Source organism: Coccinella septempunctata, chromosome 8, assembly GCF_907165205.1.
Source record: "Coccinella septempunctata chromosome 8, icCocSept1.1, whole genome shotgun sequence".
Taxonomy (NCBI): domain Eukaryota; kingdom Metazoa; phylum Arthropoda; class Insecta; order Coleoptera; family Coccinellidae; genus Coccinella; species Coccinella septempunctata.
Genome location: NC_058196.1, coordinates 19,224,890 through 19,237,932, shown reverse-complemented (window position 1 = coordinate 19,237,932; position 13,043 = coordinate 19,224,890). Strand labels below are relative to the sequence as shown.

Genomic DNA, 13,043 nt, shown 5'->3' with positions numbered 1-13,043 from the left:
GGTGTTGCATTGCTTCAACTGGAAAATTCAGGGAATCGTACATTTAAAACGAGGCTTGATTTTAATATATAACAATCAAGTATCGTTACAGATGGTAGAAAGAAAAATAGGTTCTATGATGTATGCACTTTCAGCGGTTAGGAAAGCGTCTGCAAGTTTACAAATATATATATATATATATATATATATAGAATCTCCTCTGGTTCAAAAGCTGTAGTGTTAAAACATCGAAATTTGCCCACCCTGTACATTATGTCCCACATGTCGCCGATAACAAATTCATTTTAATCTGAAAGTTTTTCGAAGGATATGTTAATTGAACACTTTTCAAGAGAATGACAATTCGGACGTGACGCAAAGTCACAACGGCTGTACATACTCGAGCGTATCAGATTTTCATACAGATGGTTAATCTCCGTGTTGCAGACATTTTGACCCATCAATCTGACAAAAATCAGAAGGGGGTTCCTTAATCTGACAGACATTTTCGTCAGATTAGGAGAACGTATCCTTTTCACATATATCTGAATCTGACACGCTTGATCATGTACAATGATCGTTTCTTCTTAGTATTCTGACAGGTTGTCCTAGAACATTCCCCCTATATACAGGTTTAATTTTTGGAAGAGGTACTCTACGGGGTCAAAGGTATCTGCACTTAAATCAATCTGAGATGCTCGAGTAAATCCTGAATTTCCCTCTTGGCCTACCCAACTATTAGTCTGGTTCACGACTGACTTAACAATCAAACGAACAAAACGAATGTGGTTTCGATATCTGGAAATACCTATCTCAAAAGATATCCGAAAACCCAGATACCGGAGGAAAGATTCTCAAAGATAAGAAAATTTTCCATTATGAAGTTCTGGAATCGTATTGCCTGCATTCATTATTTTATTCAAGCGCTATCAGAGTCTTCAATATTTATAAAGAGAAATATATTCTAGCGTTCTCCGGGTAATTAAATTGTCCTCTTTCACACAATGTTTAATTTATTTACACACCTACCACACTAATATATGTACAAGGGCTTACTCTAATTTATTTACACACTTACTAATTCTCACATTTAACTACTTTGCAATTTGTAACTCTTCGGGAATTTTCTGTTCACTCAGGTCTGTTCAGAATACTAACTGCCAGGGGGTAAACGATGCATATCTTTTATATCCATACGCCCCTATTCCCTATTCTAGAACATTCGCAATGTTCTCGAGCGGCGGCAAGGGCCATTATTCAGGGGATTCGGAAGTTACACTAGGAAACGCCCTCATATTTTTAGTATTAAAAATTCTGGCGTGTGTTTGCCACATTTGATGATGAGATGGCGCTGAAAACGTACTGCCAATACAATAAAACTGTTTGAAAAGTTTTCTGTTTTATAATCGAAGGGCGCGAAATTCAAATTCTACCCCTTGTATTGTATTTCAATATCGACTTTGTTGAGACCAGAAAAAAAATACCCTGAGCCACAAAACAAAAATATGTCTTTTTTGTGACCAGGATGTTAGTTTTGTTTGGAATCAATTGATATGAATGCTATATTTATATTTGCAATCAATGAAAAATAAAAAAAATAAATCATGGACCAAAAATAAGGCTTTGAAATATAGATATAGTGATCTGTTATGAGTCAAAGGTGTTATTTCTGTACCATACATTATTTTGAATGGATAAAGAGGTCTATTCAGATGTCTAAAGGCGCATTTATACCAAACGAGCATTATTCGCGAACACTGTTTGCAAACAGTAGTACGGGCGGTGTAAACAGTCATCGGCGCCGAACAGAGTTCGCAAACCCTGTTTTCGAACGTTTCAGAGAGCTCGAGCTCATTTCGCCACATGCCGTTAAAGTAATGTTTCATTATAAGGGAGATCGGCCACCGAATGCGAAGTTGAGCGAAGCTGAGAGTTTTCAATGCTAAATGATGAGCTACGTCACTCGATTCGTAGCTTGTCGATTGTATTAGTACTGAAAATGCTCAGCTTCGCGCAACTTCGCATTCGGTGGCCGATCCGCCTAAGGCAATGTTTGCGATCAATGCACGCAATATGCACAGGCGGTGTAAACACTCATCGACGCCGAATAAAGTTTACGAAGCCTGTTTCAAAACGTTTTAAAAAGCTCAATCCCGTTCCGTCTCATGTCGGTAAACCGACGAATCATCACAGGGATTCGGATTTCCTTGCACATCTGACGTCATATCATCGAAAACACCTGTAGACCGTGATAAGTTATTGTGTCTTGGTATTTAATTTATTTTGAATTTTGGTGAGATCTCTCGAATACTGATTTCATAATTAATTAATTCATTTGAAATGGAGTCCATTTACGATGGCTTCACAGACAGACGGTAATAATTTTCGATATTGATGGTTTTGAAATTCGGTAAAGGTACATGACACTTCCATAAGAATCTCCCGTAGCCAAAAATCGTTAGTGCCACTCTAACTGACGCTGGAATGCTCTCTCGATAATTGGTGTCTTTCTTGACATTTTTTCCTCAATTTTGTCCGATAATGACATGCGGCAGAAATTTCTAAAAAGTTCAGTTTCGTCCGCTCCCAAGTCATCTAGCAGCTGGGTATAAGTTCTTCCTTTCAGAAAAGAATTCACCCAGGTTGTTCGTCTCCTCCTTTGGCGTAGTTCTTTAATTTGAGAGATTATTACTATCAGAGATTCTGATTACTATAGATTCAGTAGAAATTGCAATTTTAGATAATGTGGGCTCCATGTCGGTGCACTTTAGAGAGACCTCGTTGAATTATCAAGAACAACTGCTCGTTCGGACAGGCGCGGGCTGTGTGAACACCTCCCATTCTGAGTTTTCCAACGTTTGAAAACATTTCAAAACATTTTAAAACCTTCGAAAACAATGCTCGTTTGGTGTAAATGACATAAGACATATGAAGAAACATAAAAATCAATTGACTCTAGAATTTGAGGACAATTTAGTTAATATGAGAGTATCTTATAAATAAAAATTATATAATTCGTTATTGATCTGTCCTTTAAACTAATGCTTCGAAAATGTCTTTAACAAACACTGTAATTATCCGAATCGCGAGGTATCATAACCATGAAATACCAAAAATACCTTGGTACAAAATAGGATGTGACATACCCATTATATTTAACACAATTCACATAACGTATTTTCAATTCATTTCTTTCGATTAAATATCGCTGAATTTGCCATAAAACTCTAAGCTGTATCTGTCCCGGACGTTCATTTATCTGATTTGTTTCTGCCTCAAATTCCAACAAGAAAGGTGATAGTCCAACAACACATGAATTCTCAGCTGTAGTTCTTGATTATCCATACAGAAAACTGATGGTCATGTTGAATAAATGAATATTGTACAACCTTTCTCGAGGCTAATACATTTTCAGACACCAATAATCGCTTATAAATATAGCACATTAGCGAATCGTATGAATGTATTCAAATAATTTTCAAATATCAATTGACAACTTTCAATTATTTCTAAATAGCGCACCTACAGTGAGAAAAACGAAATATTTCTCTTATTTCCAATGTTGGAAAAGCAAAATTTCATCAGTGCATACGCCATGATGTTTTTAGAAATATTAGCCTTATCTAAATAACGTTGTAATGCTGTCATGTGAAGAATGTTGTACCTCCCACTTGAATACGTCATTTCTGCTTCATAATGACGTTCACGCAAAACTATTTGAAAAATGTTCAGAGCAGGAGATAGTACAAAAAGAACACAAAAAGTGTAATGGTGTCTTATATTTTATCTCTTGATCTCTAGATTTCATTCTAAGATCATAAAAACTAGCTGAAATACTTCGGCAGCCACAGGTCAATGGTCATAGACCTTAACCCTGAAGGAAGGTTACGAAATAACAAAAACATTGTTAAAAAGCTTTATTGTGCTGTAAATTTTATAATTAGTAAACTTTATAATCATTAAATTTTATAATTCTGCAGTCTAATTCTATATGATTCAATGAGTATTCTATATCATTTTGTTCAGAATAACACCAACGCTCATTTCGAGAATTAATTCATCTGCAGCATCATCATGAAGAATGAGTAAATACTACGTAACATCTAAAAAAAGAAATCAACTTCGCCAAAATTCATTGGAACATGATTTCACTTTCTTATGACAGTAAGATATAGATGAGGATTATTGAAAATAAAGTAATGTGGGAGAAACATTTGGTCCTGTTCCAGCAATACTGATGATATTTCACAATTTTTTTCATTATCCAAACCCAAAAATCACTACTGGAGTCGATATGAATTTACAAGAGGTCCTCAAATTTTTTATTGCGATATTTCGCCAAATAATAAATGAAACAAAATTTACCGAGAGATAAAATGGCTTCTCTATTATAAACAAAATTGATTTCATCTTGAGAGGTATCTGGAGTTTCATGAGAAAAATTATGTAATCTTTATTCATTTCTTTGTCCATTTCATACCAATCCATACCATAAGCTGCCTCTTGGATAATTTGACCCTAGAAAGAAAAAAACAATATAAAAATACAGACTGATCATTATAAATTTTTACAAGTACGGTATCAAACTGGTCTAGCAAAATACGCTTCTGACTGGCATGGAATGAATAAATATAAAAATGAAAGTGATCCTTATCTACGACATTTATTTCTGATGAAAAATGCTTTTCACAGCATAGTTTTTCAATGGCTTTGTCATAAAATGGTCTTCGAATAGGTCAGAATCTTAGTACGATTTTAATATTTTTATATTTTATTTTTATAAATTTTTTTCTTTGCTTTTCGTGGATCTGTTGAATTTTTCCTGCGTTTAAATTTGTTTTTTAGGAAGAGTTTTTTGTACTGAGAACCACTTTTTTCTTTTATTATTATCTGTGAATACAGCTTCGGGTGTGAAAGTCACCTGTTCGTATTCCTAATTTGTAAATAAAAAAATAAATAAATAAATGAAGAAGAAAAGTCGGAAAATATGTGGTCCTATCAAGGGTTTGATTAACTGATAGAGGAAAAGAAACTATTGTGGCAAGTTACGTCTTCAATATGTGATTATATTATAAAATAATCTACCCAATAGGCATAGACGTATTCCCAAAATGCACCTTCCAAAAATGGAACTTTTTTTTCGGTATCTGTGGTGTTAACACATTCCGTCGTGAAGACGGAATTACGCCAGGCGTCGTCAATGTGTTCTGCAAAGCTTCGGAGTGCTCTCAAATATATGATAGTTATACAAATGCATACTGTTGTTTTTTCATGAATATACCTACTCACTTTATTATCAGTTCACTCCATTGGCTATGATAAATATGATATATTGATTATCAGAAAAAAAATCTTGATACTTACCAAATCTGTAATTCTCTGAATGGAATCAAAGCAAATGTAGAATATGAAAACAGTTAATATAGAAATCTGTAAACAGGCTATATTGAAATCCTGAAAAGTGAAAAATATTATTCGAAATAAATCAATAGTTTAACACCGAAAGTCTATGAGAAATAACTGAATCAATCAGACTGGCAGAAATATACATTATGAGTAGGTATACCAAACATTTTAAAGGAGAAAAATTGGAAACGCACTCATATATCTAGTATATGGAGGGTATATATTCTAGTACTAAAAACCTATTACATTTTGGTCTGCGTTTGATACATTTGACAATGATATGGTACTTTAAAAATATTTTCAATACAGTGATCGATAATAGTCTATTTCGACCGGTAATGGCAGACATTTGTTAACGTTTTCGTTTGAAGGTCGTGCCTGGCCGCCATAGTCATGCCATTTAACTAAAACTGAAACATTTTGTTTAGATGAAGATATCGTCTAAAACTAGCTTAAGACCGTTTTATATATTCTGCTAACAGTGTACCGTGCTATAGTGGTGATCTGGCAGAATTCTGTTAGTTGATCATATAAACTATGTGTGTGAACCGTTGTTCGCATTGAGTTATTCAACTCAGAAAGGAGCCTACGTGAGACATAGATACATAGAATGGCCATTCAGTGCTACAATTGAATGTTTTGTTGTATTCACATATTTTGCTATTTATTCGTACTGAAAATTGATGTGACACTGATGTCCAAATCAACTGTCTCATTTGAGACATTTGTGATTGGCGACACTAAGCAACTATCTCACTCCAGTCTTGGGAATGTGGAATGATTATTTTCCATTTCATGTATCTATGTTCTAAGACGTGAGTATGGGAACAGGTATAATATATTGATAGAAAAATGCAATGAACTCGGAGTATATTTGTTTCATATTTCAGGTCAATTTTTACTCTAATTACGGCTGAATCCCAAAATCCATTTGGATCATAGGTTTCGACCATTAAAAAACAAAACAACAAACTTCACAGTCCCATCAACAAACTTCAAAAACAGTGGCGGCTCGAGCATATTTATCGTGGGTCGGCAGATATATATATATATATATATTTTTTTTTTTTCAAATATTTTCTATACCTATGTATTATGCAGGTTTCCACATCACCATGGGGTACTGCACTGGCTGCGTTAGTTTTTCATAGTGGAGTTTCGCCAAAATTTTTGTTTCTGTTTCAATAATCTCTGAAGATTATCCGGAAAATAGAAAATGATTGAGAAATAACTATTTTAGCCCTGCATACCACTTGAAAAATAAACATAATTTCGGAACAAATATGAAAATAAGAACCGAAAATACAAATAAAAATACTCTAAAAATGCTTATCCATAAAATAAAATTGAAAAAACGAACAAATGTGCATTCTAACGAAATTGAGATTTGCGAGAAATTAACATCACCTCGAGCGCAAACGATCGGATCGAGATATCCCGAACGATCCATTCTTCGAGTTACCGAAGAGAGGCATTCTAGGGTCGGCAGGGTGGCTGCCTGCCGGACCTATATGTCCTACACCGTGCGAAGTATTGAGCCAACAATATCAACTTTCATCATAGTTTTGGTCTTTATTCTTTGAAAAGGTCTTAAAAAATTGTCGGAATTTCATAACTATTATATATTCAGCACTCACGTTTATAAAAATTAACAAATACATTAAAAATTCGTTTTAAATAACAGCGATCTCTTGTAATTTGTTATGTGAAACTGAAACTATCGGATATTGACGGAAAAAACATTAAATAAGAGGCTTATCTAATTTTAATTGTTATCCGAATGAAATTCCAACAAAAATTATTCAAGTTTGAAGCAATTTGACTCATTGATATTAGCGCTTCTTCGATATGTTTACAATCTAGATCCGGCATGCCGTACTAGAATGAACAGAACGAACGGTCGGTCACTCGGTCGCTAGAGAAGGCATCTGCGGCGCTGTCTTCATAGCTCGATTGGAGATGAGCGTATTTTGTCTACGGACCGAGTAGGATTTAAATTGAAACAGCGTATTTCAAAGAGTTCCATATTCCATTGATATCAGATATCATATACCTAATATTTTTATGAAATTTATTGAGAGCTATGTAATGTTTGGAGAATTTCTAATACATTATTATTTTACACAAGTGAGAATTCACATTTTTGCTGCTCGCGAAATTTTGGGTCGGCATTGCCGACCCTGCCGTCCCTGACGGGCCGCCACTGTTCAAAAACCATTTGTCTAAAATTTATGAATTAAAAGTACTATTTCAATATAAAGTTCTTGAATCCTATTTTACTCACCCTCATAAAATAAACTGTTTGGGTTGCAGCAGCTGGGATGAAAACTGTGACTCCTGGAGCAATTATTCCACATATTATATCCCTTATCAATCCGAAACACCTATAAAAATAACATAAAGGAACTGATTGTGATTGTTGGTGAAAATTGGGAAGCACACGCTATGTTGATCTGACACGTTTCAATACAGAAGAATTTCAACGATTGCTGTATGAAACACACTGTCAATATTATGTTTTGGACACTATTGTCACTAAATAATGAGTTACAGTATAAGAATTAAAATTCCTACATAATAGGACAAATAAGAACGATACAACAAATTATCCTATAATAAGTTTGCAAATTCATTGGCTCTACCTGGTATGCCACCTCACAATCCAGAAATGGAAGTATGATCTATTGTCATTATGTTAAGAAATCTCAACCAACATAGTGTTTCTAGAAGTTTAAAAAATTAGATATGTGTGTTTTTAATATGTCTGTAACTAGAATAGTTTTGTGTAGTGTTATAGTCGATGCTTTGGTATTTGAACCATGATGTTTTTAAGACTCTAATTTATATAAGAAATCTATTGTACTTTTATGTTTGGTCACATGTGATGTCACATATCATGAACAGCTCATTTCTATTATAGGGAATACTTCTTCTGACGAAAATGATTTATTTTTTATGGAATAAGTTTGAAACATCACATTTTGAAATAACCATTTCAACCGTTTCCCAAAAAAATTATTTTAAGTACTTAAAAAGTAAAAATAAAAATGGGTATTGAAAATTTAAAACGTTTCGTTTCTATTGCACAAGTTGGCAACATCAACTGAAATATGCGTTGATAATAAAGGACTACAAATACACTATCTAGATGAGATAGACAAAGATGGCTGTCTATGAAGTCTGCGACGAACGAGGAAGGTCGTTAAATTTTATGGGATTTATACGGCCGGTTGCTGTTGAGGCTCGCCAGTGAGTATTTGCCTTCTGATGGCCCTAAATCAACAGCTGTTATTTTGTTCTTTTTATATTCTGGTAGGCGCTGTTGACAAATCGTAAACTAGAAACGAAGAGATTTAAATTTTAAAACCTCATATTTGAGGAATGATTTTGAATAGTTTCCGCGGGGCATTCGAAAAATTCATGAATGAAACTCATAATTATTCAGTTGGAACTTGCATATGCTTTGATAACCCAAATTGAGGAGAATTCCCCATTGATAATGTTTTGATCATAGATGTTTTATAAATCTATGGTTTTGATGGTGTAGGATTCTGTGATGGTGTAGGAACCACGAAAATAACGATTGAGTGAGTTCTTGCTGAGTATCTTTCAACCACCTGAGTTTGACATTCTGTGGCTTCTTTTGCAACAGAAGACCGCACCCTGTCGCCAACGTCCCGTCCGCATGCTGTCATGTCTCTACACACACTGACGATCTCCAGGCAGCGACTTTTTTTCCGTGGCTTCTCGAAATCACTATGTAAATATGTTTTTATTCTCGGTTCTTAATAATAGAAGAGTATACTATTCAACTTACTCGTGAAGTTGCTGATGATAATTCACGATATCGTGTAGCTTTTGCTTCACAATTCCTAAGTGCTGCTCCCGACTCAACGATGTATTGTGCATTAGTTCCATCAATTGTTTACTTTTGTATTCAAAAAGTTCACTGAGAATATAGGCATCGATTGACTGATGCACCGTTATCAGCACTAGACGGTATGTAATTATTACTTCGATAATTTGAAGGATTTCTCTCACTGAAAAAAATAAATGAAACTCAATTGCTCCTAGTACTTGCTGCATTAATCCAGCATCAGCTACACGTCATAATGATAAGCATCAACTTAAAGATTACAATATTGAACTGCTCTAAAATAATCAGTAATTGTAAACGTTAATGCATAATAGGTTCGTAAGTTAACTTTTATAAAAAAATAAGTTTTTTAACGGGAAAATGCCAATAACAACAGCAGCCAACAACAGTTTTTATGCTTGAAATAAAACGTTCACGTTTGAATAATTGATAATAATATTGTAGTAGGATTTATACAGATACCGGTGAAAGCGAGTTGCAATACTACAAACTGTGGTTACCGTCGAAAATTGAACTTCTTAGAGAGAAATGGCAACTGACTTTTAGTTTTACTACGCCTCTCCATATGCCTTGCCACCTCTCGGCAATACCGAGGCGCACAGCTACATACAGGGTGTTACATTAGTACGCTTAAATATTCAAGTGACGTTTCCCTGACACAATTTTAAAGAAAATAGTCTATATTTACTTGTCCCGAAATGCTTCGTTTCGGAGATTTATATCTCCGTTGTTGAAACTGAATTTTTTGTTCGATTTTCGAAATTAATTATTATTAATAATTAATTATTACCCGGGGTTTTTTTGACGTGAGAAATCATAATTTCATATTAGTTTTCAAATGTTTTTAAAATATAAATGTTTATCTTAACATCAGATTTGTATTCCTAGATGAAACTGATGTGACGTCATCTTGGTCCAAGTCCAAGAAAAAAACCAACGTTTAAGGTGCTCACAGATTACTCTAACGTGACGTGGGACGACCTCATATTGCGCATGATGGAAAAATCTAACATAGAGTTCACATTGTTTTGACGAGACGTGGGAATGTACGTCCCACGTCACGTCACAGCAATTTGAACGCTTCTGCGCAGAACCGTATGTTTTGAATCATGCGCGTTGTGACGTGGTCTCACGTCAGATCAGAATAATCTGTAGGAACCTGATCTCTTCTCAAGCATCTGCATGTTATGTGTCATTTATAATTTCTTCATAGCAAAAATAAATATAGTCAAACACTGATGTACTTTTCGTGGAAATAAGTAGATAAGGTAGCCCTTCAATTAGTTTATCTGTATGTTTGTTGTGTTCATCACATATTTTCGAATCCACATTTTCCGAAGTAAATTCACATTTTGATGAAATACATAATAACTGAGACTTCAACATACATGGGGAAGCAACATAGGGGTGATTTAAAACACAAAAATGTTTTGACAAGACTCATCACCTCACATGTTCGTACTATACAGTGTGAAATGTGTCAAATTTCCATGACCATCCGACTGCTTCCATAAAAGTGAATGGAGTATGTGAAATCACTAATTTATTTCTACCAAAATTAGCAAACGTAAATAAAACCTAAGGTCATGCAAATTACACGGGTCAACACCAAATTTGACTTTGACTGCAAAGCATAAAATTTCGATAGTTTAGATCCTACTCAGACGAAAAAAAAAATATATGGCATGAAAAAGTTTGCTTCTGTGTTTAGGAGACTGATTCAACGATAGCATTTACAATAAAAACAAGCAACATGTGGAGCCCATGGCTTGTCTTGATTCCAAACAGGAAAGTCAAAATATGCTTCATAGGCTTCAGAGAACGTGAGATGTCTTTAATTCGTATTTCACTTCACGAATTATAATAAATTGGCCACATATAAAACAAAATGCATCAGCATCGTATTTACACTTTCTTGACGATATTTGAAGTTTGTCTGGGCTAGTAAACAACACCTGATCATTGTTTATGACGTGAGTGCCCTCTAGCGGCACCTTGTAAACGTAAACACCCCACTCTCATCGGACGATCTTTTTGAATTATTAAAAATTATAAAAAAAATTAAGAACGACTATTAATACTATAACTATCACAAAAGCAAACTTTATACCAAAAAAAGTTATTTTTTTTTCGTTTTTGTGCATAATTAACCGGAAAATCTTAGTATAAAAGTTAGGACAAAGAACAAAATTTTTTTGTAGAGTCGTGTTATTTCTACTCACCTGGAAAGTAATTAGTTTCAATTGGCAACCATAATGGTACGTAGATCCCACAAACAAATCTCAGATCTTTATCAGAACAGGCACTAGCCTTCCAAATGTGAATAAACATACACACTAACGAGTTATAAAGATAGAACCTTTTGAATATAATTCTCTTCAGGGTCAATAATCTGTAAAACTCCCTCGGAGGCCGTGGTAATCCTTTGCATGTATCCATAAACTTAGTTATTAATTTTACCATATTCTCCGATTGCCAATAGTACGTCAATACTTGTGTGGGAGGTTCGTAAAATTCTGTTAAGCTGAATATAGCAACGATAATAAGTGGCTTCAACTTTTCATCTAAAAACAGATGTATTAAGTAATATACTATAGTACACAAAGAAAATGTGGTAATATTGATTGTGAAAAATTTTCTTTCTATCTGTCGACTCATTCTTGTAAAAACCGCTCTAAGAATTAACAGTTTAATTTGAATATATGCAAAAACTCGCACTGCTGGATAATAAAGTATTATTTCCCAAAGTTATATTCTTGGCATTTCTCCTCCATATACATATGATGGAATCAAAAATGGTGCATCCTACAGGACAAACGTATTCATTTTTACCAAGTTTCGTGCGATAAACTCAAGAAGTCTCAAAAATATCGACGAATTCTTTATTCATTGGAATACATTCAACGAAGCATTTTTGAAGAGCTTTACGCAGTCCGAATAACACAGAAAACGATATACTCTATTTGTTGGCAATGTTAATAAAACACCCTGTACATCCTTACAGTTGTTACCAAATGATTCACAAAGTGCTTATGTGATAGCTAAACACGTGATGAAATACAAGGATATATTGAAAAATTCTTAGCCTACTATAGAACCAAACAAAATTTCAATGTCAAAATATTTTATTACTCAACTAATACTTATTACTCCTCTAAATTGGATACATTCATTACAGCGAAACTGCAACGTCTCTAGACCTTTCGGAAAAAATGTTTCTTCTTGCTCTGCAGACCAGACCTCCTCGTTGGAAGAAAATTTGCGACCTTTTAAATTTTTTTTCAGTTGAGGAAAGAGATGGTAGTCAAATGGAGCCAAATTTGGTGAATAAGAGGGCTGTTCTAGTAATTCAAACCCTAAGTCATGAATTTTTTGTATGGCAACATGAGATCTGTGTGCAGGGGCGTTGTCCTGCAAGAAAAAAACACCTTTGGATAGCTTTCCGCTTTGTAACGGGTTTAGTTTGCAAGGGTTTAATCTCGAGCGCCAGCTATTCTTTCAATAAGCCATTTATTACAATAATCTAAATAACAGTGAACAATGATCTCCAAGTCAAGAAATATATACAGCTGATGACGAAGTTCAAAATGAGGAGAACAGAAATGAAACACTTAATAACTAACTCGGTGGTCAGTAATAAATTCAAAATCAACACAGTGAAATTAATGAATCAAACAATATTCAAATTTATTATATTCAGTCAAAATATCAGGTTTTAAAGAAAGAAAGAAATCAATAGCGGTCACCGGTTGTCTCAGAAAGATCCAAGTCCCTGTAATCG

General features: G+C 34.3%; 1 protein-coding gene across 3 annotated transcripts; it reads right to left on the bottom strand.

Moving 5' to 3' along the window:
• Window positions 1-3,907: 3,907 nt before the first annotated feature.
• Window positions 3,908-12,250, bottom strand: LOC123318970. 3 transcript variants are annotated; one of them, XM_044905753.1, is made up of 6 exons: window positions 11,485-12,250; window positions 9,203-9,425; window positions 7,670-7,769; window positions 5,344-5,433; window positions 4,345-4,497; window positions 3,908-4,082 (listed from the first exon to the last, which is right to left on the bottom strand). In XM_044905753.1, the coding sequence occupies exons 1-6, from the start codon at window positions 11,918-11,920 to the stop codon at window positions 4,032-4,034; spliced, it is 1,053 nt and encodes a 350-aa protein (XP_044761688.1). In that variant the 5' UTR covers window positions 11,921-12,250; the 3' UTR covers window positions 3,908-4,031. The 3 variants fall into 3 exon arrangements, with proteins under 3 accessions (XP_044761688.1, XP_044761690.1, XP_044761687.1); XM_044905752.1 differs by lacking the exon at window positions 3,908-4,082 and having other exon boundaries at window positions 4,102-4,497; XM_044905755.1 differs by lacking the exons at window positions 3,908-4,082; window positions 5,344-5,433 and having other exon boundaries at window positions 4,099-4,497.
• Window positions 12,251-13,043: the final 793 nt, after the last annotated feature.

Excerpts from the sequence above, each read along its gene's own strand:
- LOC123318970 (XM_044905752.1), bottom strand. The coding sequence starts at position 11,920 with ATGAGTCGACAGATAGAAAGAAAATTTTTCACAATCAATATTACCACA. Across the intron at positions 7,770-9,202 it reads TATCATCAGCAACTTCACGA|GTGTTTCGGATTGATAAGGG; the intron begins GTAAGTTGAATA and ends TTATTTTTATAG. Across the intron at positions 4,498-5,343 it reads TTCAGAGAATTACAGATTTG|GGTCAAATTATCCAAGAGGC; the intron begins GTAAGTATCAAG and ends TTTTCTTTCTAG.